Source organism: Euleptes europaea, chromosome 9, assembly GCF_029931775.1.
Source record: "Euleptes europaea isolate rEulEur1 chromosome 9, rEulEur1.hap1, whole genome shotgun sequence".
In the NCBI taxonomy this organism is placed as follows: Eukaryota; Metazoa; Chordata; class Lepidosauria; order Squamata; family Sphaerodactylidae; genus Euleptes; species Euleptes europaea.
In genome coordinates, this window is record NC_079320.1 from 52381156 (window position 1) to 52408957 (window position 27802).

Below are 27802 nucleotides of genomic sequence, written 5' to 3' on the forward strand. Positions count from 1 at the left end.
GGACTGGAAAATGAAATGGGTTTTTATTACTCTTTTCATGTAAGTAATCCAGAAATTCCACCAAACATTACAGTAAAAGCATATAAAGCAGGTATCCTCGAATACGTTTATCTGAAGGTAAAGAAAACTGACACACAGTATATTCATTAATAGTAGAAAAGAGCAAGAGTCCAATAGCACCTTAAAGACTAACAAAAATATTTTCTGGCAGGGTATGAGCTTTTGTGAGCCACAGTTCACTTCTTCAGAATTATATTCATTAATATAAGTGTCAAACAGCATTGGAGGAAGTACCTATTAGGGCACCCTGAACTAATATGAGAAGCTCAATCCTATGTTTATTTACATAGAAATAAGTCCTGTGGAATTGACTTATTCCATAGGTGCACATACTATTTCAGTCTGCATACCATTAGTTGACACAAGCATGGAAAAAGCTAGAGAAATTAGGCAAGGTCATGTTTACTTTCTAAAAATTAGGCTAATTATCCAAGATTATTTCTCAGAGAACAGGACGAGTTAGTTGCATTTCTTAGAACTATGAATGAAAGCAAAATTTAGCCCATTGTAGTTGAATAATTTGTGCCCACTTTTCAGACAACCCGTTCCTTCCAAAGTGGCATGCATCAATGAAGACAGTAGTCTTCAATGGTCCAGAAGGGCAGAATGGGACCCATAAGAAGAGCCATGCTGGATCAGACCAAAGTCCCATCAAGTCCAGTATTCTGTTCACAAATGGTCCACAGGCTGCCTCTAGGAATCCCCCAAGCAGGGTGAATGCAAGAGCATCCTGCTTATGCTCTTTAGCAACTGATACAAATAAGCGTACTGCCTCTGGTACTGGAGGGAGTCGATACCCATCGTGACTAGAAGCTACTGATAACCCTGTCCTCCATGAACTTGTCCACTCCCCTTTTAAAGCCTTTAACTATGTGAGGTGTGAAGAAGTACTTCCTTTTGTCTGTCCTGAATCTCCCAACCTTGGGCTTCCGTGGATGACCCTTGGTTTTAAATTAAGGGAGTGTGACAGGTGAGGAGGGCCACGGAGCCAGAGGACTGGCCATGGGTAGAGTAATGGGAGCCCAGCAAGGGCTAAGCCAGTGAGATGGGTGTGGCCAGAAGGCCACAACATCTTGTGCAGCTGGATGATAGGGTTAGCTGTGGCCCTAACTGGGAAAGGTATGCCTTCAGGCTGGTGGGGGAGGGGAGAAAGACTGTCCATGGTTTCCAGGGTGACAGCAATTAATGGGGTGGGATTTAAAGGTGGTCATGCAGAGGAGCTGGGAGGTTGAGAGAAAGGCAAACACAGACTGTGTGGGTCAGGGCCAGAGGCAAAATGGCCAGAGCAAGGAATAGTAGAAGAAGAAAAATTAGTTTTTATATGCCGACGTTCTCTACTACTTACACCCTGTGAGGTAGGTGGGGCTGAGAGAGCTCTACGATAACTGTGACTAGCCCAAGGTCACCCAGCTGGCTTCATGTGTAGGAATGGGGAAACCAACCCGGATTACTAGATTAGCATCAGCCACTCATGTGGAGGAGTGGGGGATCAAACCCGTTTCTCCAGATTAGAGCCCTCCACTCCAAACCACTGCTCTTAACCACACCACCACACTGGTGTAAAGTGATGAATCCTCCCTGCATGGGAGAAGACCCCCTGAATCTGCCTGCAATAAAGAGTTGAAAGCACGCCTGGAATCCTGGGTCGGCCTTGAGGAGGAGTTGAGGGTCAACCTCTTCCCAACTTGCTGCGTACACCCATGCTGCCTTCACCTTGCTCCAGAGCAGAGATGGACCCCACGACTACAGGGAGAGGGAGAAATTTCCCTATCCACTCTGTCCGCATCATGCATAATTTTATAGGCCTTTATCATGTCTTTATCATCTCTAAATTAAACAGCCGTGTGTCTTAACCAATCTCATAGGGCAATTGCTATAACTCCCTGATTTTGGTTGCTCACTGAGCAACCCAGTGAATTAGGACCACATTATTGGAAGTCAATCATGTTACAAGAGGAGACAAGAGTTGTGACCTCATTGGTGGGGGTTTCCTTCAAGAATACCAGGAGCATTGGAGGATGGATTGGTGGGGAGGAAGGCTAGGCCAGGGGAAAAAAATAAGGCAAGGACAAGCTTATGTGTATGGGTGTTGGGGGTATCTCTGACCCTGCCCCTCTCTACTGCTTAGTGATCTCAACTTGCTCTCCTGCTGGCCCTCTCGGTGTGAGTGTAAGAAGATGCAGGTGGTGCCCTTGTGGTACCCAGGTACACTAACAGCAGGTGCTTCCCGAAAGCAGCAGAAACGATGGTGGCACAATAGGAGGTCACAACCCAGCAGGTGGGGCGCCACTATCCACCTGAGACTCCTGACCCATGGATTAAAGACCACTGAATTAAGAGATGCCATCCTTTGCTCACATAGCCTTTCAAACAAAAAACAGGACACACAAGGTAAAAGGAGTGGAAAGAGAAGGTAGAGAATGGAGATCAGCTTGTCAGCGTTAGAACAAAATGAGCATGTATATACAACTGGGACCAAGCTAATCTTCCTTTGCTGGCATTCTTCCTGGAAGGGAGGGGTGAGGCCTCCTCATGGCCCTTGGGCTTTTGGCTGGCAGCACAGGCCAGAGTGTCTTTTATGTTGCTTCTGCAAGCCATGACAGCTGACAGAGAAGAGTACTTTCTGGCAGAGAGTAAGCAAGCTCCTCACGGCTGCTTGTTCTCTGACTGATGGCTGGGGCCAGGCTGGTTTTCCACAGTAGATAAATTACCCATTACTCGAACTTATAGTTAAAATATAGTTATGTGAGCACATGCTTTGGATGCAAGAGGACATAGGTTCAATCCTGAGCATCTTCTGTAGAAAAAGATCTCAAGGGAACACCTTGGTTTTGGGGGCGGCTCAAGGTAGTTTGCCTCCTCAGGCCTTTGCTGCCCCTTGCCATGCTGCTGCTGACAGAGTCCAATGTGAACACCACAGGCAGTGCATCGGATGCTTGCTTGACCTGACTAGTAGCAGTGTGGACATGGAGGGTGATGACAGACATAGGCTACACGTGGCACCTCCTCCCACAATGTTGCTGGCTGGGAGCAAGTGGAGGCCTAGAATACGAAATGTTTAATACGGTCCCAGACCAACAATAAAAAACTTTTACATAATAAAAATAGTAGCTATATACATCAATACATCAATAAATATATAATCAAACATTCGTAGGGGAGCTATTAAAAACATAAGCTTAACTAGAACAGTTCAAACTCATTAGTTGGGTTCGACCCATGCTTGTCTAGTCTTCATAATTCGCCATCCAAATTTGGCCATTTTAAAAGTTAGCTTGGTGCCTTTAGCGGAGAGCAAATTAGAAAGGCGAGTCACTCTAGTGCTCCCTAGGTGGTCAGCTATTACAAGGGAAATGTCTTCTCTTATTTTATTGTAAATTTTGCAGTCATAAATGACATGTTCAAGGGTCTCTATGCTCCCATCAGAACAAGGGCATACAAGTTCACCATAGGGGATCAAGAGGCCTAGAACATTTTGGTGCTTTTGACCAATTGTGACATCTGGGTCACTCAGGTGATGAGCAAGACCTGCTGTACTTGATATTTTAAAGAGCAGTTAGTTATCAGTCAAGAGTCACTGGAAAAGACAATCATGCTAGAAAAAGTTGAAGGCAGCAGGAAAAGAGGAAGACCCAACAAGAGTTGGATTGACTCAAGTAAATGATTCTCAGGAAGAAAAAAAAGTAAAAGCTGAGGGAAATTGTGTCAAGTCAATATAAACATAGCAGAAATCTCAGATAGATATTATAATTTTAAATATATAACTAAGAAATATTATATAATATCATAGTGCAAATAGAATAGAGGAACTATATAACTGTATAACTATTAAGAGGACCATGCTCTGGGACTACAAGAATTGTTAAACAATAACCCTGGAAGAAGCCCAATCTGTGTGTGAATGCAATATATGTTTGTGTTATGTTATTTTATGTTAAAAATGAATAAAATATATATTTTAAAAAGAGATGGATTGTCTCTATAAAGGAAGCCACAGCCCTTAATTTGCAAGATCTGAGCAAGTCTGTCAAAGATAGGACGTTTTGGAGGACATTGATTCATAGGGTCGCCATGAGTCAGAAGCGACTTGATGTCACTTAACACACACAGTTACCAGTCAGTGTAGGAAGAACTGGCTTTGGCGATCTGACTCGGTATAAGGCAGGTTATGTTGCCAACTTGATAGTCATTTGAGAAATAGCTAGTCTTTGGATTAAGCCAGGGGTGAGTGAGTAGGCAGAAACAGGGATGGATTTTTGACTGGCTAGGGAACACAGTCTAGTGAATTTGTGTTAGGTCAGAGAAGGGAGAATGGCAACATTTGACAGTTCAGTGAGATGCAGCTTGAAATTTTAATGTGTTTGGGCGTAGAGCCTGGAGGTTTGGGGTAGATGAGGGAGGCAAGGCTTAATAAATGGCTCATCAGAAGGTGAAGCCTGGCAGATTGGGATTTGGAGCTGGTAGGAAACAGTTTGTTGACCCCTCTAGGCTCAAAATGACTGTTCAACACAAGACTGCAACCTGAACCTGAAGCCAAAAAACAAAACAAAAAAACCTGAATGGGCAAGTAAAATACCTGACAGTTGGCAAAATTCGTCTTGTCAATCAACTTGTAATTATTTTACGAAAGTTCTCAAATACTAGGGGATAGTAATGCATGTAATATTATTTAAATGAGAACTAAGTTGGGCAATTAAGCTGAAAAAAGCGCCTCTTGCTGAAAACATGCTCCTAATACTTAAATTTTAAGCAGAAAATGATTAAGGCTGCAATCCTATGCAGTGGTTTAAGGAATATCTAAGTTTGCATAGGATAGGGTTGCATTTGTCATCCCTCTTCTCAGTGTTTTCCTAAACTGAATTTTCATCAGTGAGATCTACAATCATAATCTTCCCAGGCATTTACTGCCCAGAGAAATTACTAGGATATACATAATGGAATCGTGCAGCTGCATACTGAGTTGTATAAACTGGAAACTCTTCCAAGTGTGGCATTAATAACGTGTGTGTGTGTGTGTGTGTGTGTGTAAGTGCCGTCAAGTTGCTTCCGACTCATGGCGATCCTATGAATCAATGTCCTCCAAAATGTCCTATCTTTGACAGCCTTGCTCAGGTCTTGCAAACCGAGGGCTGTGGCTTCCTTAATAACTTGGTGCTTAGCAAATATGTCTGGCATCATAGGTAAATAGGAATATTAACAATATGATTTTTTTAAATAATCAAAATGACTCCTGATTTAAAAAGATGGATAAATTTGACACAGATATAAGGCAAAGGAAGAGTAAGGTTATAGACTTTTTAGAGGATTGATTTTGTGAGAAGTAAGAGATCGGGCAACACAATTTACTAAACGTCTGTAGCTAGATTAACATTATTTTAAAAAGTAATGACAAATGATATGGTATGTCAAAATGCTGATAGTAACACAGCTACTGTATGAAGCTACACAAACATGACACTGGGTAAACAAACTTTGTGGGAAAGAGAACCAAAGAAATGACATTACTAATTATTTTCTTGTTGCTAAAAACATCTACAAAATCTGAGAAGTTGTTACAAGCTACAAAGCAGAATTGGTAACATAATGTATGTCATACTTTCAAGTGCATCTTTTTTTAAAAGTGCCTAAGAATACTTATAAGCATAAGAAGTTATTAAATGAGTGTATGCAATACAATATTTTTTCTGCACAAGATCTGCTGCCAGCGTGGTGTAGTGGTTAAGAGCGGTGGTTTGGAGTGGTGGACTCTGTTCTGGAGAACCGGGTTTGATTCCCCACTCCTCCACATGAGCGGCAGATGCTAATCTGGTGAACTGGATTTGTTTCCCCACTCCTATACATGAAGCCAGCTGGGTGACCTTGGGCTAGCCACAGCTCTCTCAGCCCCACCTACCTCACAGGGTGTCTGTTGTGGGGAAGGTGATTGTAAGCCGGTTTTATTCTTCCTTAAGTTGTAGAGAAAGTCATCATATAAAAACCAACTCTTCTTCTGCTGCTGCTTCTGCTTCTTCTTAATATAGCCTATGGCTATCATAGATATTATCCCTGTATTGTTTGGATGTATATTGGGTATACACGTGTCTTAACTAAATGAGTCCGCTTCTCAGACTAGACTCAGAGCAACACAAAGTAGCCATGTATCTACTGTTATCTTTTGCTTCCTGTCCTAGCAGGGATTGCTCACTTAGGTTTTAACATCTGGCCAATAGGGAATTTGCCCAAAATGTAAACTCAGAACACCATGTGTTAATTTAGTGATATTTTTCAGGGCTCTAATGCAAGGCTGGAATGAAGATATGGAGAGTTAATTAACCAAATAATCAAAGCGAATTTATTGTGAGGAACCAAAGGACAAACTTGGAGTCAGAGTAATATTTAAGTACACTGCAGTACAAGTATACTAAAGAGAATATGGCAACAGAAGGGGAGGGTAGAGATTACCTATTGTTTTCTGCATGGGGATGTTGTCTGGGGTGGCTTATGACTGTGCAGGCAGCTGTTGGCAAAAGTGCCAAACAGCGCTTCAGGTAGTAATCCACAGAGCTCTGGGAGGGAGAGCATGTGGAGCAAGACTGGGAGCTACATGAGAGTCAGGTTCACTGCTGAATCTAAGCAGCACAAGCCGCATGGCTGAGAGGCAGTTCTGGTCACCTGATTGTGTCTTCACATGATGCATAGTTAAATCGTGGAACTTCCTGCCCCAGGATGTGGTGATGGGTGCCAATCTGGAAGGCTTTAAGAGGGGGGAGAGGCATGTTCATGGAGGAGAGGGCTGTTCATGGCTACTAGTCAAAATGGATGCTAGTCATGATGCATACCTACTCTCTCCAGGATCAGAGGAGCATGCCTATTATATTAGGTGCTTTGGAACACAGGTAGGGCAATGCTGCTGCTGTTGTCTTGTTTGTGTGCTTCCTAGAGGCACCTGGTTGGCCACTGTGTGAACAGACTGCTGGACTTGATGGACCTTGGACTGATCCAGCCTGGCCTTTCTTATGTCATATGGGGAATTTTTTTTTTTGCCATCAAGTCTCAGCTGACTTATGGTGACTCCAAAGAGTTTTCAAGGCAAGAGATATTCAGAGGTGGTTTGCCATTGCCTGCCTCTGTGTCACGACCCTGGTATTCCTTGGAGGTCTCCCATCCAAATACTTGTCAGAGCACTTTGACTGAATCGGAACATTTTAGAATAACAGTTACAGAGCTGACCATACCTGATTGTGCCATCTTGTCTTTTTATGCCAAGGATGCACCTTTCCACAGCCAAAGTAACAGGCCCTTATGTTCCAGGATGAACATTCAAGCATGCAAAAACAGAATTCTTTCTGCCTTTCTCCTAGCCAATCTAATTTCCTTTGTCTTGCGGACACACCTCTGACTGGGATTCAGACCAGGGCAGGCCAGAGTTTTCTAACATGTCAGGGCAAGGGGTAGAGGCTGCACCCACAAAATGGAGGAAGAACAGTCATAGCAAATGTCAGGCTTTTGTCTGGAAATCTGAATACTTAGTGCAAAATGACTAAAGGGATATTAGTCACATGCGTCTCTGTGGATTCACTGAGACTTTGGACTGTTCCCACTGATATATTTTTAGTACAGTTTGTAGCCATTACTCAGTTGCGGCACAATAACCAAATGTCTTTGCTCAGTGTAGCTGAGCTGTAATTGTTAATGATGGCCTTGGGCTCTTGTGGGGAATTTTTGATGTGAAGGAATATTGAAACGTATGACCTGATGTAGTTCCAGGTAGACTAACTACGCTGCCTACTTTTCCTGAGCATATGATTCAAATGGCTCTGAAGAATTATTCCAAAGTTTCATGCTTCTAATAGTTTTAAAACCTTAGGATTTCAAACAGTTTAAAGATAATTCCTAATTAAGCCCTCTTGAATTCAGATGCGCTGATCCAGCAGTCTGTTCTGAATTAGTTCCCTCTGTTGAAATTAATAATCAATTGCACTTGTACAAGATATGTATGCTCACAAAAACCTTTGAATCGGAGTGAAACCTAACTCAGTCTCCTTTCTCTGTTATGTTTTTGTGATGTAGCCCTCTAATCAAATCGTTTTCAAACTCTGGGTTTGCAACGAAAAGTGGGTTGCAGCTCTCTTACAGGTGGGTAGTAAAACCAGGAGGGAGGAGGTTGAACAGGGTGAGCTAGGAGCGGGGGCTGCAAAGGGTTTGCCTCTGCATTATGTGCAAAATGGCCATGAAATAATCCTGTTGGTTAAACTCAGATTTATAAATACTAAACCATGAAAAATAAACATTGAAAGTTAACTCATGTAAAATCCTGTTGTTTTATGCCAGGGAGGGGGAAAGTAGGCATGGGTGCCGACGTAGGTGCCACTTTAGATAGCATAAGTGGCATCTACACCACTGCTGGGGTCATGCCAATTCCTAACAGCTTTCGCCTCCCCCCTTCAGGATTGCTCTGCCCATCATTATCCTAAGCACTTTCAAGCTGGGTCTCGGGCTTGCATTGTTAGTAACTTTATAAATTCTCAAGACCTGAATGTCTGCCAGTACTCTGATAGATTCTCATTTTCCTTGTACTGAAGCTCTTGTTTATCCATATTATTTTGAAAGAGGAATCACACTCTTCATTAAGCGGGGCAAAGTTAATTCCAGCAGCTCTTGGGAAAAACAACAGGACCAGTATTTGACAAGCTGATTGCCCAAACATAACCTCCTTCTTCCTATTATGAGTGAAGAATGATCATAATGTCTGTTGCAGAAGACAGAGAACAGTGTCAAAGTTGAGGCATGTGGTTACTGACATCATGACTGTAGTATCCCAAAAAGCTAATGCCAGTATTACAGTGTTCCTTGGAAAAATAAGAGTCTCCCTTTCTATATGTATATACGAAAGCTTTTTGTTTTAACTTTTGGAAATTATTTTATCTCCTCTCTAGTTGTATTTGCTAGATAGCTAGTCATGTTGAGTTAATTACTGCATCCTAGTTGAAAACAAAGTCTCTGTAGGAGGGTTTTCTTTTTTTGTGAGGTGCTTTCTCCCCTCAAAGATCTTGACTATAATATTAGCATAATATGTATTTGACATGCATGGATGTTAACGTTTAAATTGTAGTTTAAAATATTTAAGCATGTATGCAGTACTAAAGTAATATAGTGGCACACAATTCATACTTTTTCAACCAAACATTTCTATTAGTGGATGCAGCAGGTCTCAAGTAATGCAAGACGGACAGAGGAGAGCTTAATTTCCATAATAGACCTCAAATCCATAACAAGTTAAAAGTATTAGACATATGTTAAACAATGAAGAAATGGTATTACATAAGAGGAAAACAATACAGCGAGAGCTGGATTATACATACTTTATAGAGTGATATAGTTCACAGCCCTGTTCCTTTTATAAAAGTGTCTCTCTGATCCATTTCATTATACTAGGGTTACCAGGCAGGGCCTGGCAAAGGTTTGGGGCCCTTGCTGGTGATGTAATGGTGGTTCTGGTGATGCGCAGACTCAGAAGTGACATCAGCACATTGCCAAGGGATCCTGAGTGGTGGTGGGAAAGTGCTCACTAGGGGCAGGGCATCCCCCACCTCCGGCAGGGAGGGGCAAGCCTATAACATAGCCGTGTAAAGTGCCTTCAAGTCGCAGCTGACTTATGGCAACCCCTTTTGGGGATTTTCATGGCAAGAGACTAACAGAGGTGGTTTGCCAGTGCCTTCCTCTGCACAGCAACCCTGGTCTTCCTTGGTGGTCTCCCATCCAAATACTAACCAGGGCCAACCCTGCTTAGCTTCTGAAATCTGACGAGATCAGGCTAGCCTGGGCCATCCAGGTCAGGGCTATAATGTAACCATATGACCTTATAAAAATGCCCTCCTGAACAGACTATCCATGTTAGGACTCCTTGGCCCTAATCATCAAGCCTACTGATGGTCCAATGCAATTTTGCAACATGGAGAAAGAGTTGGTTCCTTGTGATTCCACAAGTCACCAAACTTTTCAAACTGGTCATTAAGCTACATTAGGAATACTTTCAGCTGTTGAATTTAGCACATGTAGTCTTCACAAATAGACCAATTACAAACGAGAAGCCGCAAAATCGATCCTCTCATAATTAAAATTTTACAGTTCAGTTAATTCTGTTAGAGGATATTAAGAAAGATCCTAGTCAAGTGCAAGAAATCGACACTGCTGCTTAATGTGGTTTCCTGTGCCTATAAGATCACAGTTCTGGACAAAGCAGATGAAAATTGACACAGCCTACTACTACCTTCATTTTGCTGCTCTGCTAGCATGTGGAACAGACCGTGAAAGTACAATTGATAGCAATGTCAATTTCATTTTATTTTCTGCAGTAAGAACTGTAAAAGCGACAGAGGAAGTGTTACTTTGGCCTTCAAAATTTATCTACGCTGTTACTGGCTCCACAAAGAACTATTATTTATATTTTAAAACTGTAACTTAGATCTGTGAAATCCTTGCAATTGGAAGTATTAGTTTACATTAAAATTGGATGTTTTGTTCTTTTTGAATGAATAATTAGTTGTAAAAGATTCCTGCTTTTATAACCTCAGTGGGCTGTATCCGACTAGCTATTCCACTGGCAAGAGACTGACAAAAAGGCTAAGCTGGAAGTCATGGGACCCATGTGAACAAGCCAGACAGCATAGAAATTATAGTGAGGAGGGGAATTGAATGAGATTGAGTGGAAAAGCTGGTAGGATCTTGTAAGTTTGTTGCATGCCTGTTTCAGGCTTTTCTCCATGCATGTATCTGAGGTTAAAACTGATCTTTGTGCAGCTCAGATTTATTTATTTTTTGCCTTCTGGGGACTGTGACCTTAACTTGATAACCTTGTAAATTATAGATAGGGTTTAATACTCTCATTAGGTATGCAACCTACTTCCCCCAAGCACTGTCTATTCTTTGTTCTTCAGAGTCTTGGATTACTTTGATTCTTTTCTCTTTCTTTGCATAGCCTTTTGCCTAGTCTGGTTCTTTTCGTCTAATTTATGGATGTAGAATTTGTTCTTTTCTTTCTGGCGACATTACCAACATTTTACTCATTCTCTTATTTTCCACTTCAAGTGATAACATTCTTCTTGCTGGTCTTTTTGCTTTTTATTCTTGAGCGTCTCTGCTCCATCTTAAATACGGCCACAGATTCTATTGCTTATTTATACTGTTTTCTTCATATCCTCCTATTTATTTTAATGGTTTTGCTCTCTAAGTAGTCTGTCTTTTTCTGTTTTGCCTCTGGTCTACAGGTACCAATTTTCTAGCTAGACCTGTTTTCTCTTGCACACATTTTTGCTTGCAGCCCCTTCTACTGGAATGAATTCCCTTGCAGCTGACATTCGACCCTCATCTGCTTTTACATTCAAATACCTCTTTAGGACTCCTCTGCTCACCTTTGACTACCCTTCCCTTTGATTCTCCTTTCCTTACTAACATATTTTGTTTTTACCTTGCAATTGTGAGCCTGCAGACATGGTATGTTTTCTTTTTTGTTTTTGTACAGCCCTTCAACAATTTCGTGTACTTTATGAGAAAGTAAAATAGGGCTTCCTGTGAATTTCCTATTATCTCAGTAATGAAAAAGCAGCCAGGAAGGGGGTAATTCCTATATTCCTACATCAATGTGCAGGGGTTAAGATCTTCATTTTTAAGTTTTAAAGAATCCCCTACTCTCTGGACTTCAGTTTCCTGGAACACACAGAACTGTTAACATAACTGTACAGATCTATGTATAGATTTGTGGCATGGGTCCCCAACCTTTTTGAGCATGTGGGCACCTTTTGAATTCTGACACATGGTAGGCACAGCCACAAAATGGGTGCCACAGGTGTAGGGTTGCCAGGTCCCTCTTCGCCACCGGGGGAGGTTTTTGGGGCGGAGCCTGAGGAGGGCAGGGTTAGGGACAGACTTCAATGCCATAGAGTCCAATTGCCAAAGTGGCCATTTTCTCCAGGGGAAATAATCTCTATCGGCTAGAGATCAGTTGTAATAGCAGGAGATCTCCAGCTAGTACCTGGAGGCTGGCAACCCTACACAGGTGGCAGAGCCAACCACAAAATGTCAGGGAGTTAGGTTATGGATAACTAATAGTAACCCTTTGACATTTCATGTAGAACAAAACACTGGACTTACCACGAGGGTTTCTTCTCCCTAGCTGAATGGAAGGTATCCAGAAGTGGGTTATGCCCTCCCACCGGCTCTGCAGGCATGGCTATGCAAATTATTTTTGCATTGCTTACAGAACCAGCTAGGGGGCAAACTCCTGTTCATGCTTGCCAAGCTTCAAGTTGAGAGGAATTCTTTGGTTCTTCTGCAGAAACACCATCCTTCGAACTGCCTTTACTTTCCTCTCCCAGAAATTCCTCCCACTTTATGGGAGTGAATTCCATTCTACCTTCCATTCTACTGAGAAGAAACCCTCATGTTAAATCCAATTTTTCATTCTCCCTCAGTGGTGGAAGGTATCCAGAAGTGGGATGTTGAGCAGCTAAGTTATCCTGGGTGGGTTGCTTGTTGCTTGTTGGAGGAATTACTGGGGAACCACCTGCTGGAGGATTCTCCTGCCTAAGGCTGCCTCTGCAGACCTGTAGATATTCAATTTATAGTGTCTGATGTCCAGGACACTGGATGTAGACACTGATGTCCAGGTTGCTGCTCTGCATACTTCTGCAACTTGAGCATTGGTAGAGAAGGCCGCTGTGCTGGCTGCTACCCTAGTGGAGTGTGCTGTAACTACTTTGGGAGCAGGTAAGTGTTGGACCTCTTATGCAAAGATACACGCCTTAATTCACCTGACAGTAGTAGTCCTGGATACCTTATTACTCATGGAAGATAGGTTGAAGGAAACAAACAACAAGTCTATGGTCCTGAAATACTCTGCATTCTTTATGTAAGTCTTTAGTACTTACATCCAATTTGCACCATTCCTTCTCCTTGGGGTACATGAGTTGCAGGCAGACGGATGATAAGTAGATTTCCTTATCCTTATGGAAGGTAGAGCTTACCTTTGATACAAAGGAATGGTCCATCCTGAGGATTATAGAATCTTTATGGAAGAAGCACAAATCTTTCCACACTGAAAGGGCAGACAGCTACAAGACCCTTCTAGCAGATGTGATGGCTGCCAGAAATGCAACCTTGAAGGATAAGACCATACGAGGTACTGATCTGATTAGTTTGAACAGTGGTTGGAGTAAAGTATTTAGGACCTTGCCTTTAGGACCAGGAAGGAAAACAGTGACTTGTGGGGGGCAGTGCCGGATTTACGTATAAGCTAAACAAGCTATAGCTTAGGGCCCCACTCTCTTGGGGCCCCCAAAAAAATTTAAAGGAAAAAAACAACGATGTACATTTCCAAAATATAAGATAAAAAACAAACAAAATAAAACCTACATACAGCAACAGTGTTTTGTGTTGTGTAGGCTCCTATGATGTAAGTAATGGGCCCTGCCTGCTAGCCTGCTCCCTAAAATATCACTGGTTTGCTCATTTGTATATATAGGGTCCCTACATTCTGCATAAATTACCATATTCAACACAAAAAACAGCGACAATTTGTTGTTGACAAAGGACAGCTGGACATATAAAGGGCCCCATTACCCTCAATAGCTTAGGGCCTCATCAAACCTAAATCCGGCCCTGGTGGGCTTCTTAGGAGGGCCACCCCTTTGAGGAATCTTTTGGCATGGGTATGAGATGAGAGTGGCACCCTGCTCCCTTGAGAGATGACTGAGGCTAGGGCTGCAACTTGCTGTCTCCGTGTTGGGTTGCCGACCTTGAGCTAGGCTGGCAAGGAGGAATTGTAGCACCTCCCTGATGCCAGCTGTTGATAGACTGGCCTTCTTTCTGCAGCACCAGTAGTTGAATGCCCTCCAACCCTGTTGGTGGAGGGCTTCCTGGAGGAAAGCATAATTGCTATAACCTTGGGAGGGAATCCATGCCTTTCTAGGGCTTGCCTTTCAACCTCCATGTGGAATGTTGGAGCCAGGCTGCATCTGGATGAAGGAGAGGGCCCTGCATGAGTATGTCCTGGACCAGCAGGATGATGCAAGGAGTCTGTCATTGTGACCAGTTCTGAGAACCACAGTCATCTTGGCTAGTATTGGGTGATTACAATAATGAGGAACACCTGTGCCAAAGTTAACGTAGTTGAAGAAAATGGTAGCACGAGGGCTCAAGAGTATAACACCACACTGGGTAAAAAATGCAAAATAATGATGCAAACAATGAACATGCAAACTATACAAAAAATCATATAAGCACTTCTGAATGTGTAGACAATATTTATAGGCATAAAGTCAACAAGCATAATGATAAATGAAATGAAATGAAAAGCATTACATCATGCAGTAGAGCAAGCAAATCTGTGGCACAAATTAGTGCTCTAGACTAAATACAATCCACAACAGGTACAGGAATATCCAGTCCAAAACATAAGGTCAAACATCAATAGTCCAGAAGTAAGAGATAAGAAAATCCAAGAAGTGCAGCCAAGGAACCAACATAAAAGGAGAACGCGTGGCTAGTCGTAAATCACGTTTCAAAGGCTTTCTTCAGCTCCAACGTTGTTGGCATTAATCAGCCCGTAGGCTAAAAGGAGGGTTCAAATGACCGTCAGCTGTGAAATAAATAACATCTTATATATGGCATGCTGAAAACATTATTGCAATATAAATTATATAAAAGGACATAACAGATACAACAAAAGGTTATAAGCTGTACCTAGGGAATGCGTCTATGTGGAATTCAAAAGCGCATGTATCCTCATGTGAGCGGTACTGCAAACAGGAAGTGGGGCGTTTTTATAGCAGTCTGATAGCAGAAGGTGCATATTTAAAGAGATGGTACAATTATAAGTAAGATGGTGCAGTTTTAGATAAAGCAGGACAAATCAAACTCATTATTGAGACCCAGGGGGGTAAGGGTCCGAAAGGCATAGATTAGACGAGCTTCTTGTTGCAATAAAAGTTTTTTGGCATCCTGAAGATGAAATAGTTTAGGTTTAAATTGCCATAAAACAAAAAATAGAATATCAGTGTCCAAATGATGAGCATTAATGAAATGTTGGACAAGCGGTGCCTCTAAATTGCGCGCCCTGATGCGCGTTCGGTGCTCACCGATCCTAAGGCGGACAGGACGAGATGAACAACCGATGTACATCAAACGGCACGGACAGAGGACCATCATAATTCTGAAATTTCTTTTCTTGATGTTTCCATCTATCGACGGTCTGACAACAGATTGGCTGTCAAGCCTTTCACGAAACCCACAGATTCAGGTTCCAGTCTCCACTTTTCCTCCTTCCACCCCTTGCACCTCCGTTCCAACTTACCTTTTAGCCAGTTCCTGCGCATCAAAAGAAATTCCACCAGAGATGAAGACTTCTTCAGAGCTGCCAATTCGTTGGCGGCCAATTTTCGCAGAAGAGGATATCCACTTGACATCATTCAAAGTGCGCTTGATAGAACCCGTTCTAGATCCAGATCAGAACTGCTGCACCAATCTTCCTCGTCATCTACTCATGGCTCCTCTGCACCCAGAGTAGTAGCTTCCTTACAGTACTCACATCTATCTTTTGACATCAAACGTATTTTGATGCGCCATTGGCATTTGTTACAGGATATTCCTGGATGCAAAGAACCCCCTATTTTGGGGATGAGGAAAACTCGTTCCATACGTGACATCTTAATTAAAACAGATTCTTTACCATCTACCTCTACAATGTCTCCGGGACACCACAAGTGTGGTCATTGCTCCATGTGCCCCTATAGTCTACCCATCAAAGATGTACATTCTAACAGTTCTAAGTTTTCTTACACTCTCAAGCAATTTAGCAACTGCGGCACGGCCATGTCTGTTTACGCGGTCCTCTGTCCGTGCCGTTTGATGTACATCGGTTGTTCATCTCGTCCTGTCCGCCTTAGGATCGGTGAGCACCGAACGCGCATCAGGGCGCGCAATTTAGAGGCACCGCTTGTCCAACATTTCATTAATGCTCATCATTTGGACACTGATATTCTATTTTTTGTTTTATGGCAATTTAAACCTAAACTATTTCATCTTCAGGATGCCAAAAAACTTTTATTGCAACAAGAAGCTCGTCTAATCTATGCCTTTCGGACCCTTACCCCCCTGGGTCTCAATAATGAGTTTGATTTGTCCTGCTTTATCTAAAACTGCACCATCTTACTTATAATTGTACCATCTCTTTAAATATGCACCTTCTGCTATCAGACTGCTATAAAAACGCCCCACTTCCTGTTTGCAGTACCGCTCACATGAGGATACATGCGCTTTTGAATTCCACATAGACGCATTCCCTAGGTACAGCTTATAACCTTTTGTTGTATCTGTTATGTCCTTTTATATAATTTATATTGCAATAATGTTTTCAGCATGCCATATATAAGATGTTATTTATTTCACAGCTGACGGTCATTTGAACCCTCCTTTTAGCCTACGGGCTGATTAATGCCAACAACGTTGGAGCTGAAGAAAGCCTTTGAAACGTGATTTACAACTAGCCACGCGTTCTCCTTTTATGTTGGTTCCTTGGCTGCACTTCTTGGATTTTCTTATCTCTTACTTCTGGACTATTGATGTTTGACCTTATGTTTTGGACTGGATATTCCTGTACCCGTTGTGGATTGTATTTAGTCTAGAGCACTAATTTGTGCCACAGATTTGCTTGCTCTACTGCATGATGTAATGCTTTTCATTTCATTTCATTTATCATTATGCTTGTTGACTTTATGCCTATAAATATTGTCTACACATTCAGAAGTGCTTATATGATTTTTTGTATAGTTTGCATGTTCATTGTTTGCATCATTATTTTGCATTTTTTACCCAGTGTGGTAGTATTGGGTGATGGCTTACTTCTGCTCCCTCCCTGCAAGCCCTGTTCAGTGTTCTTGATATTAGGTGTTGGTAACCACCTGGGTGTGCTCATGTCCTGCCTCTCTGCTCCTTGTCCTGAACCTAGACAGGAACCTGGGAACCTTGTGTTTGGTTGGAGAGGCAAAGACTTCCAGGATCAGATTGCAGAGACCTCTGGTCACTGCCTGGAACATTCTGGGGTTTAGTGTCTACTCACTGAAATCCACAACTTGGCAGCTGAGGCAGTCTACTTTTAGGTTGTAGATCCCTTGGAAGTGCTGGGCCTATAGGGAGGCCATGTGGGTCTCTGGCCAGCAAAGGAGAAGAGTTTCCTTTTATAGGGAGTGTGAACTGGTCCCTCTTTGCCGACTTACATGGGCCTTGGCTGTGGTATTTTCCGTGAGGATTAGAAGCTGAGAGCACTGTATCTGTGGCTTTAATGCCAATACAGCCATTCAGATGGCTCTGAGCTCCAGCCAGTTTATGCTGTGCCTGGATTTGGAACAGTTTCACTTGCCCTGCGCCAAAAGGTGTTGGCAGTGGGCTCCCCAGCCCTGTAGGCTGGCATCTGTGGTTATTTGCACATGGATAGGTCCAGGGAAGGGGATTCCCTTTGTGAGATTGTCCCTTTTTCTCCAACCCAGGAAGGTGTGTATTAGCTTTGGAAGATGGATTGTTATGTGGCTGCAGTGTAAGTTGCTGTTCTGGTGAGGCAGGAGGAGCCACTGTAACGGGCATGCGTGCAGTCTGGCCCATGGGACTATGCTGATGCAGATCATGAGTCCTAGCAAGCATGCTAAGATCAAGTCTGTTGCCGGCTGAGAGTATTTAGGACGCCCCTGACATGCTCTGCTCTGATGGAAGCCAGGTGACTTTCTGCCCAGCTTAAGATGGCCTTGGCCTCTGCATGGAGGGAGAAGGAACGAGACCTACCTTGTTTATGTGCACTTTTGCTGAGACGTTTGTCCTCAGCAAAACGTGGTGGTTCTCAATCCTTGGTTGAAGTTCAAAGGCTAGTAAAGAAAGGAAGGTTTACTATGTTGCTAACTCCTAACACTGCTTCTCCCTCTGAGGCAGGAGAACTGGAAATCAGAGGGTGGTCCTAGCACAGGGGACAGGAAGCAAAGGCTTTAGATCCTGCCTCCCTGAGCATAGGAAGGAAAACACCCGGTTGAAATGTCCTTCGAGCTCAGTGGGAGAATGTCTAGGATGAGCTCTAGAGCTCCTTCTGGAGGGAAACAAAGACGCTGAAGACAAGGAGCTGTCTGCAGTTTCATTTCCCCCTCCTACTAATTAGAAGCCCCTCTTGGACTACTTTAATTACCTCATTGGTGATCCAGCAGCATTGGGGTGTAGGTAGGGATGCCTCATCAAAAAATATTGGGAGGAGGAAAAGGGAGATCCAGAACTCTGTGATCTTTGCACCTCCCTGTTGTCCCTTTGCTGATTATTCACTACTTGAGAAGTCTCATTGCTGCCAATAATTGAGCCCCTGAGCCCTCAGATGTGCTTCTGCTTGCTTAAATGGCATTGGAGGGGATTGGTGTGCTGGAATCAAAAGCTGCCCCCTTGTGCTCCACCAAGGGCCGTGGCTCAGTGGTAGAGCATCTGCTTTGCATGCAGAAGGTCCCAGGTTCAATCCCCGGCATCTCCAATTAAAGAAACTAGGCAAGTAGATGATGTGAAAGACCACTGCCTGAGATCCTGGAGAGCCGCTGCCGGTCTGTGTAGACAATACTGACTTTGATGGACCAAGGGGGGTCTGGTTCAGTATAAGGCAGATTCATGTGTGTTCAGCTCATCACCTGTGGCCACTAAGGTGGGAGTGGTAGCAATTTGAAAGACTCCTGTAAGGGGGAGGGGAGATCCTGGCAGGTCCTTTTGGTGGTTGGGGAGCTGGCCGTCCGCCACAACCTGGGAAGATGTCATGGGTATGATATCTGCCCTAGAAGTGGAGGATCTGGCAGCCAGGGGGCTCAGTTAGGCGCTCCTGGCTCTGGCAAAATGTGCTGGAGAGGTGCTGGGATGGGCAGCTGTCACACCCGAAGGCTTTTTGGAGTGTTTGGGCATCTTGTTGACCTATGCTCCTCAGTAAGCCTAAAAGAGTTGATTCACCCTTGTTCTCCAGGCTACTTTCACTTTTGAAGAGCTGTGGAAGTTCATCTGATGCGGAGTGAGGCAGGGCTACACACTGAGGCTCGCCCCCTAGCTGGATGGGAAAGCAATGCAAAAATAATTTGCATAGTCCTGCCTGCGGAGCGAGGGGACATACCCCACTCTGATACCTTCTACTGATACCTTCTACTACTGAGAGAGAAGCTCTGTTTAATAGGATGCCTTTTTAAATGAATGTATAGTTTAGAATATTTTCTTGCATACACATTAACTTACTTTCAGCCATGCTGTGAAGATTTCTTGTGCTAGGGTGACAGCTGCTGCCAAAGCAACGTTTTAAAATATCTGCACAGCCAATCAGGATCTCTGTGGGGAAAAGCCCCACCTGGCCCCATCCGCTTTCTGATAACACTTCATGGACACTAGCAAAGATGTCGGTGATCACCACAGCCACCACACTGGAGAACCCTGATCTATGCTGTGGCTGCATTTGGAACACTGTGTACAAAATAGACCTCATCACATGAACACACATGAAGCTGCCTTCTACTGAATCAGACCCTCGGTCCATCAAAGTCAGAATTGTCTACTCAGACCAGCAGTGGCTCTCTAGGGTCGCAGGCTAGAGGTCTTTCACATCACCTACTTGCCTAGTCCCTTTAACTGGAGATGCCGGGGATTGAAGCTGGGACCGTCTGCATGCCAAGCAGATGCTCTACCACTGAGCTACAGCCTCTCCCTCATCTCTCAAAAGGAGTAGCAGAGCTGAAAGAGGTCACAGAAGGGAATTATCTCCACATTATACTGTCAGCCCTGTAACTTTGGGATGAAATGGTCTGCAAATAACAACTCATTGGAGGTAGAAAATGAGATAGCTGGGATTAACGGAATGCAACTATAAGGTTTAGCCCAATGTCATCACAGATAAATTGGGTGAAATTTTCAAAGTAGATCCAACAATATAAGAACATTCAAATTTTATTTGCCTCCCTTTCAAGGATATTTTGTAAAAATTCATTTAATTCCAGAAATTAAAAGAGAAATCTGCACAAATGTACAAAAGATCAAGCATTTATTTTGTGTGGTTAGAAATAAAACATAACGTTTAAAAGTTAGTGCTTTTAAAAAAATCACTGTAAGTTTATAGGTATACAACTTTCCTCCTGACACTGTTAGTGGGGAATGCAAAGCTACTTTTCCCAACAGAATAACTGGATGTTAAACATTACAGGGTACCCATCTAGCTTGCCGACAAGTTCACCAGTTGCGTATCAGAAATATTTTAAGTTGTCACCTTGCAACCATTTGTTTTCCTCCCCATAAACTATCCCTTCCTCTCAAGGACAGCCCATGCCAATACACAGAAAGTAAACAACATCTTGGCTCCTCTGGATAAATCCGGCTGCCGTATGCGTATCTTCTTTCAAAGCAGCCACACAACCTTCGTATTTACTTTTATCTCAGTCACTGCAGGGATGGTCCCAATTACTGGACAAAAAAGGAGCAGCAGGCTTGTCCCAGTATGTATTACTATCACAAGAGAGACTTTCACTATTGAAACTGCTATTGTTTATAAAAGAAAAGTAGTGGAACCCCTCGCTGGCTCCAAGCTCATTCTTTAATACACTTGATAGAACTATCAACTCTTCAATTGGACACACTACTGGCTTTGATTTGGTGGTGGAGGAAACGGTAAGTGACCCAGGCGTGCACGTACACGCACACACACTCTCGCGCACAAAATCAAGCAAAGTACTTAACTACCCTGTTTCTAAGCATACATCAAATGGAAAATGTTCCACCAATTTCAGTGTGAATGGTTTCCGTATAATAGTGTTTTTAAGATCAAGGAGACCACTACTGAGTGTTGAGTAAAATACCTCGAGCAGAAAGCAAAGAGCAGAAAGTGGCATTAATTCTACTCAGGATTCTTTTTTTAAACCAAAGAACATAAAAAAGGTCTTTTTGGGGGTTGGTCTTTTAACTACTTAAGATTTAAACAGTCAATGGCTAATATGGCAAAAGTCTTACTCATACATGATAACCTCTCAAACATTAAATCACTTCTGAGTCAGCCTATTATCTTCTTGAACACTTTAAAAGAAATGTAACTTTTCGCAGTTATCTGTTGAAATGAGGGTATACATGTCAAAGGAAATCTGTAAACAGCATTTCAGTGAGAAGTGTCACGTTTTCCCATCTCCTTTGCGCATTCAACAAGTTTTTTAAGCTCGGCCCAACAAACAAATGTTCTTTTTCCATTTGTGTCTTGTAGGTGTACAGCTTTTGTTCAGCACAATTATTTGGCTTGAAATTTCACAACGGCAAATCATTGTCTGCAGAGGAAGATGATGTTGGGAAATTTAATACGATGAGAGAAACAATTTACTTAATGTATCTACCGGTACTTTTAACACAAACAGCTTTAAAAGGACAAAAAGATCCATATAAAAGCAACAAAAGCTCAAAGTGAGGGCAACATTTATTTCCCACGCACAAGTAGTTTGTAGAAATTGTTATTTGTGCAACTGTGAATTTGGCATAGTCTCAAAAGTGCCCACCATTTTTAAGCATTGAACAGCCTGCTCAATTTAATACGTTAAAGCTTCAGAATTTAAATCTTTGCTGGTGTGAAAATAAAAACCACTTTAGCAGTAGTGACCTGATGCAGGTGCGACATTCTTTAACATGGTTGAGGGAAAGATTCCTGGTTTCATGCATTTCCCATTCCCCCACCCCCATTTCAAAAGCTAACCATAGGGTACCAGCATATTAATCCAATAGTAGTACTACCCATAGTTAGATTTAAACCAAGGTAGGAAACAGCTTTTCAAATTTGGATCGAATCAAGTATTACCATTGTTTAGTTGGATGGGGGCACCATGGTTAGTTCTGAAGAAGAAAGGGAGAGAGGGGTATGTGCACCAGATGGGGAACATTTCCTCCGCACCAAACCAATGCACTAATTTTAACATGTATGAACGTTGCAGACAGCAAACAACTAGTCATCTAGGCAGATTTCAGTAAATTGTGGTTTGCACAACAACTGTGACTTTGTCAGCACCATATCAAAATGAGCATTCGTTCTTACTGGGAGTTGGCAAAGCATGCAGCCCTGTCTGCTGTTGACTCTAAGGACTGACTCTGCATGATTTCTGACCACACTAGTCTGACAGCAGATTTAAAAGCTTGAGGAAAGAATTCTATATGGACTATTTACTGCTTTTACTTGCAAAATTTAGAACATACCAACTTGTGTATTCTCCTGTTGCATAAGGGAGTCAGAAAAGGCCAAAGAAAGCAGATAGTTCAGACAGGGAGCCATACCCAGGTAACAAAAAGAAACAAAAAAACCGTTCCAGATGAATTTACCTTCTTGATAAGCTCCATCTGCCATTACTAAATGGAGAATTTTGGCATACAGATGTTTGTGTTCAATTCCCAAAATATTCTGAACTATTGTTGAACAAATATCAATGTTTTCATCTTCATCTTCATGTATGGCCTGAGAGAAAGGTATAGAAAACACAGTATTTGAAAATAAATAGAAAATTACCACTCCTTCCTTATTTTAGGTCTCTTTTGTGATCTTTTACAAGACTAGCAGGACAACTAACTTGGTGTATGCAGGCCAAATAAACTTAGGCTCTAGTCCAAAAAGCACAACCCACACATTGCCACAAGGGATAAATTATTAGAAATGTTCATTAATGAGAATATTCCTCAAACCTTTAATTTGTCATAAACTTCAATGAATTTTTCAAAGCCTATTTCTTGCTCCAGGTTACATCTCAGCTCTTCCAAATGACTGAACACACTATCATGCTCTTCACATTCACTGGCATCGTCACCATCACTGTTGTCTTAAAAAAAAAAAGGGAGCGAGAGAAAGAAACAGAAAAACTGTTCAATATTATATTTCCTCTGCAGTTGTACAATGGCCTGGATCCTGTGGACTTTTTTGCTCAACCATGTCCAATTCCTCTCTTTAGTGCAGCCTTCACCTCACTAGGCTTTTGGTTCATGGAGGTCCCATGATCCCCAGAGTAGCCTTGCTGATGGTCAAAGGCACACTTTTTCCTTCTTCAGAAAAGCTGGTTGCAACAGAATGCAAAGCATGAGTAATCCTAAAAAGCAAGAAGCCAGTTCATGGCTTTTGTGGTAGCCGAACACCACACATCAAATTATCCTGATTAGGTAACCCTAGTGTTTAATATATCCCATCCTAGAGATTTCAAGAAACAAAACAATTGGTGCCCTGGATAGATTTCTTTTAAATTGGGGGAGAAGCAGACAAACTTCATAACAAAGCAGAATGCTGTGGACTGTTCATACATGCTACCAGGTTTCTTCTTTGCGATGTCTGTAGGTGAGCTGAACCTGATACAATCAAATGGAGGGCATTTGATGACAACTACAAGTGTCAATTCGCCCTATGTTAGTATCTAAAAGCAGAAGGTTCTATGTAAAATTATAAAATGAAAACAAATCAGAAGATGTTATGTATAAGGTTGTGCAGAGAACCACAGCAACCACTCACTTAGGCTGGTTATGCATGGGTACTTTCACTCACGTTGGCCCCCAACTTTGGTTGTTCCTTGGAGTTATGCATGAGTTTTCCATCCGTTAGAGATGACCTCACTGCCAGCCATCACAAATCCCGGGACTTCCCATTCCTCTATTAACCCGATTCTTCCATCTCCCCTGAGCTCAGCCTGCTTGAAATCCCCATGCATAAGGCAAAGCGCAAGACAAGGAAGCTTGGGGGAGGGATATTTCTCACAAAAAGAACTACAGCCAATTACAAAGCATGTCAAAAAGTGGGGATTAAAATGCCTCCTGCTTCCTGGGAGTTCTTTCTGAGCAGAAGAGAGGCATTTAGAAACGAGGCTTGGGTCCCCCCCCCCCAATTCCTTTTAGGGAGCTCTGTTTTGTTTTGGGGTTTTTAAAATGCTTTTTGACCCAGCACTAGGGTTTCTTTGGGGGATGACGACTTCTAAGCACTACAACCAATTACAAAGCAGCATTTCAAGGGGCGGGGACTCACAAGCTTCTTGTTTTGAGCTTGGAGACTGCTAGTTCATAGCTTCATGAGAAGTGTGGGTCCAGCAAGCAATGAACCTCAGGTAAAACTCCCATGCATAAGCGACCTTAGAATCACCAGTTCCGTGCAACGTTCTCACTGCATTCAGAGGATTGTACAATGGTACCCTCTGCCTGTGGACTGATGTACTGCACATGTATACATTGCGGGTGTGTAGCTCTGAACAGTGGTCGTCAAACATTTCGAAGTGACACGTCTTTCTAAATTTACCTCTGCTGGGGGAGAGGGAATCTCACCAACATGAGTTAGCAAAGAACATGTTAGTAATACTGTATGTATAAATATGAAAAATATTGAGTGACAGGCTGTATGTCATAACCATTTCACACATTATGCAGAGGAAAACCTCAATTTGCCACTGAACCACCTCTCCGAGATTCTCCTCCCTCTTGGCTTTGTGATCCCTCTGTGGTAGGGAGCTGTCCCACGTATGTGTCCCCAACCCACAGGTGGAGAACCACTAGCAATGAGGGACTGCAACAAAGACGGGGCACTAGACTAAATAAAAATCTTTGGACTTAGTTTAGGGATGTTTATCTTCACATACTACATCAGCGTGCAAGTCTTAACTCCTGTTTAATCTTGCATTCTTTGCATTTAAGCTATTTTACCTAAAACAGCACAGGTAACTCTCATTTTCAATTAATGCTCAACAGAACTCATATGAAACAAAAGCAGATTTAACCTATTGGTGTACATCATTTTCAGACATTCCAGTAATTTGCTGTTCCAAGTTTTTGTGTCTGAGTTGGAAGACCCACTCCAACCTGAAACCTTTCAGAGTCATCATTGTGTAAGAACAACTCTCAACTGGGACAGAGGTATACCTGAATGCCATTCTTCATTAAGAGCACTTTCACTACTAGGATTGTTGTCATCCTCATCCACCTCTGTTCCATTTGTAAGGCGTTCGGCTTTCAAAGTAACTTCTTCCTCTTCACTGAATTCCTCGCTAGGCTGCTCTCTAAGCAATTGCTCCATTGAAGCTTGAAGCTCCTGCAAATCTGTGTCTGCCTCCCCGAACATACTGCAAGGCAAAACATTGCTATCCAGTTAGCTAATACATGATAGACATTTTAAAATTTTAGTTTGGACATCATTAGAACTATGTTTTGCATCAGCGGTGGTAATTTACAGATAATCTAATACAAATTGGTCATCTGAAGGGCCAAGCCATATTTCCCCTTTAATATATGGCTGCTCATGTGAAAGCTGTCCTCCTTGGGCAGTACTAGCAGTGCACAGGTAACACACTGATATTTTGATATCCACCACGGCAGGGCTACTGACGCTGCCATGGGAAGTATCCAAGTGATCACAGCATCCATGTGTTACGTGAAGCTGGCCATGGTAAGCAGCTCATCACCCAATATTGATGGTGGGTGGTGGTGGGAGGTGGTTGTGAATTTCCTGCATTGTGCAGGGGGTTGGACTAGATGACCCTGGTGGTCTGTTCCAACTCTATGATTCTATTGTAAACTTCAAATGCTAAATTCAGTTGTCAGAACCCTGCAGTCAGGTGCAGTATGTCCAACCATCCCCCAAACTGAAACAGCTCTTTCTTTTAAAGAGCACATGCAAGGAAATACCAGACATTGTAATATACAATGACAGTGGTTTGTGGATTTTTAGCATGCTCAGAAACAGGAAAACAGGGACAAAGCAGACTTGGAAAGAGTAGCTATTAATAAGCTGAGAATAACAAGCCATCAACAGCAGCTATGTAAGGCTGCTTCCACATGGATAATTTGCCACCCCCCTCTGGCCCAAACCAGAGCATCCATACAATATCCTACCATTTCCCCTCCTTTGCTTTTCTGGTATATTCTTTTACAGATGTTTCCAGAAACAGCAGAATCAAAGCAGAGTAACCCAAATGTGGATGGGAAGGTGAGGATTTCTGAACTTTTCCCCCAACATCTTGCTCCGTTTTCCTTTCTATTCTCTTAACGCCCACCCACCCCCTACCAGAAGGCTTTATAATAAAATTGGTAGAAGGTATATCTTTATAACAATATAGCCACATATCTATGGCAGATTTTTTTTAAGCCAGGGGAAAAGTCTTCTGGAAGTCTTTTCAGGGGCAGATGTGGTGGGTGCTGTGTTGATGCTGTGAATGCATCTGCAGCAGTAATGAGTTCACAACGGGGAAACCCCTAATGGAAGCAAATTAAATCAGAAAGAACTGAAAACCACAACATGGTTCTTTGGCTGCTGCCTGCACCGTATAATCCAATAAGACATTAGAACTTTTGTCAGGGGTAAGACAAGTAGGACAATATATCCTGCATTTCAGCCACAAAAGGTTCTGTGCCAAGGATACAGGGTAGAAAGTCCCAAGTCTGAAAGCATGAAATGCCTGGACTATCTGCAAGAGGGGATTAACAGAATATCAAGAAAGCATCAGCATGCAGAAGTAACTCTCCTCCCAATTGAAATGTTACTGTAACGGATACTAAGCGTACGGAACAAAGTATTAGTTCCTACAGAAAAAAACCTCAATGTGACTTAAACATGTAACAGGATCTGCCTGCTGAATATTTAGTCGTTGGTATCTAAGTCAAGATCTCCAAGGACAGCTGAGCAACTGAACACATTGCAGTGAAAGAGATTGTGTATCTTCTCTTTAAGCAGATTTTTAAAGCCCATCTTGATCGACCTAGGTAACACTGCCATCCTCTCCCCAGTCCTTCTGCCTCTATCTTGCCTCCCTTCAAAGTTTCTCCTCTGTCTAGGCTCTTGAATTTCCCCCTCCCAAGCCAACAAGCATTCAACTTCCTCTGCAGCAACTGCACTGAATCTCAAATTTCTGTTACTACCCTTCCTCATTATGCACTAGACGTCGAACCTTTTAGAGACCGAGTGCCCAAACTGCAACCCAAAACCCACTTATGCAGGCAACACGGAGCCCTTCAAAGCCGGGCGGCGGGGAGTCCAGGGAAGGGGGGGGGCTTTGAACGGCTCTGCGCTCCCTTCAAAGCCCCCGCGCGTGCCCACAGAAAGGGCTCGGCGTGCCAGACTTGGCACGCATGCCATAGGTTTGCCAACACGGCACTAGAGCATTTTTCAGACAGCTCAGGCAGCAGTTAGGCAAGTATCACCTCACCAACAGATATGGTCAATTTGGAAGGTATTGTGAATCAAACGGTATGAAGGCATCACATTTCCCAGTTGCCATAGTCTTTGCTGTTTACAATGTAGTTGCTCTTAATTTTGTCCTCTTGCAGAAAAATGCCAATGTAATGCACCAAAGCATGCTACCTTCCCACTGCAACTGTATCATATTTTAAAGAACTCTCGTTAATGCTCTGTGTGAATATTTTTGGTGGCAACTACTTTTTTTTTTTTTGCTCACATGTCTTCCGAGTCAGACTGTCCCTCTTTGGTAGGTTCGTCTTCCATGTCCTCTATTTCAAGATTCTCTCGATTTTGTATGTCAGCAACACTGGGAACATCAACTAATGTTTTATAGAGCTTTGAAAGATCTGGGAGGGAGCAGGTTCTCAGCATCTGCAAAGAAGCACTGCATTAATGGATTGGATCAGAACAAGAAACAACTTTGTTGTCTGAAGGTAAAATAAGCAGGTAGGAATCGATGCTGAGCACAAGGGACTCAAAGGAAATTCTGAGCCACCTCCCCTGCAGCGC

General features: G+C 42.7%; 1 protein-coding gene across 1 annotated transcript in view; it reads right to left on the reverse strand.

Annotated features, from left to right (window-relative positions):
* Nucleotides 1-21322: 21322 nt before the first annotated feature.
* The window catches only part of NEK1 (NIMA related kinase 1), a 44424-nt gene continuing 37944 nt past the window's right edge, over nt 21323-27802 (reverse strand). Inside the window, exons 30-34 of the mRNA XM_056855221.1 lie at nt 27510-27664; nt 24982-25181; nt 22780-22913; nt 22423-22555; nt 21323-21386 (exon numbers count right to left, since the gene is read on the reverse strand). Coding sequence (XP_056711199.1) covers nt 21367-21386; nt 22423-22555; nt 22780-22913; nt 24982-25181; nt 27510-27664 — 642 coding nt within the window. The 3' untranslated portion in view covers nt 21323-21366. The remainder of the gene's footprint in view (nt 21387-22422; nt 22556-22779; nt 22914-24981; nt 25182-27509; nt 27665-27802) is intronic.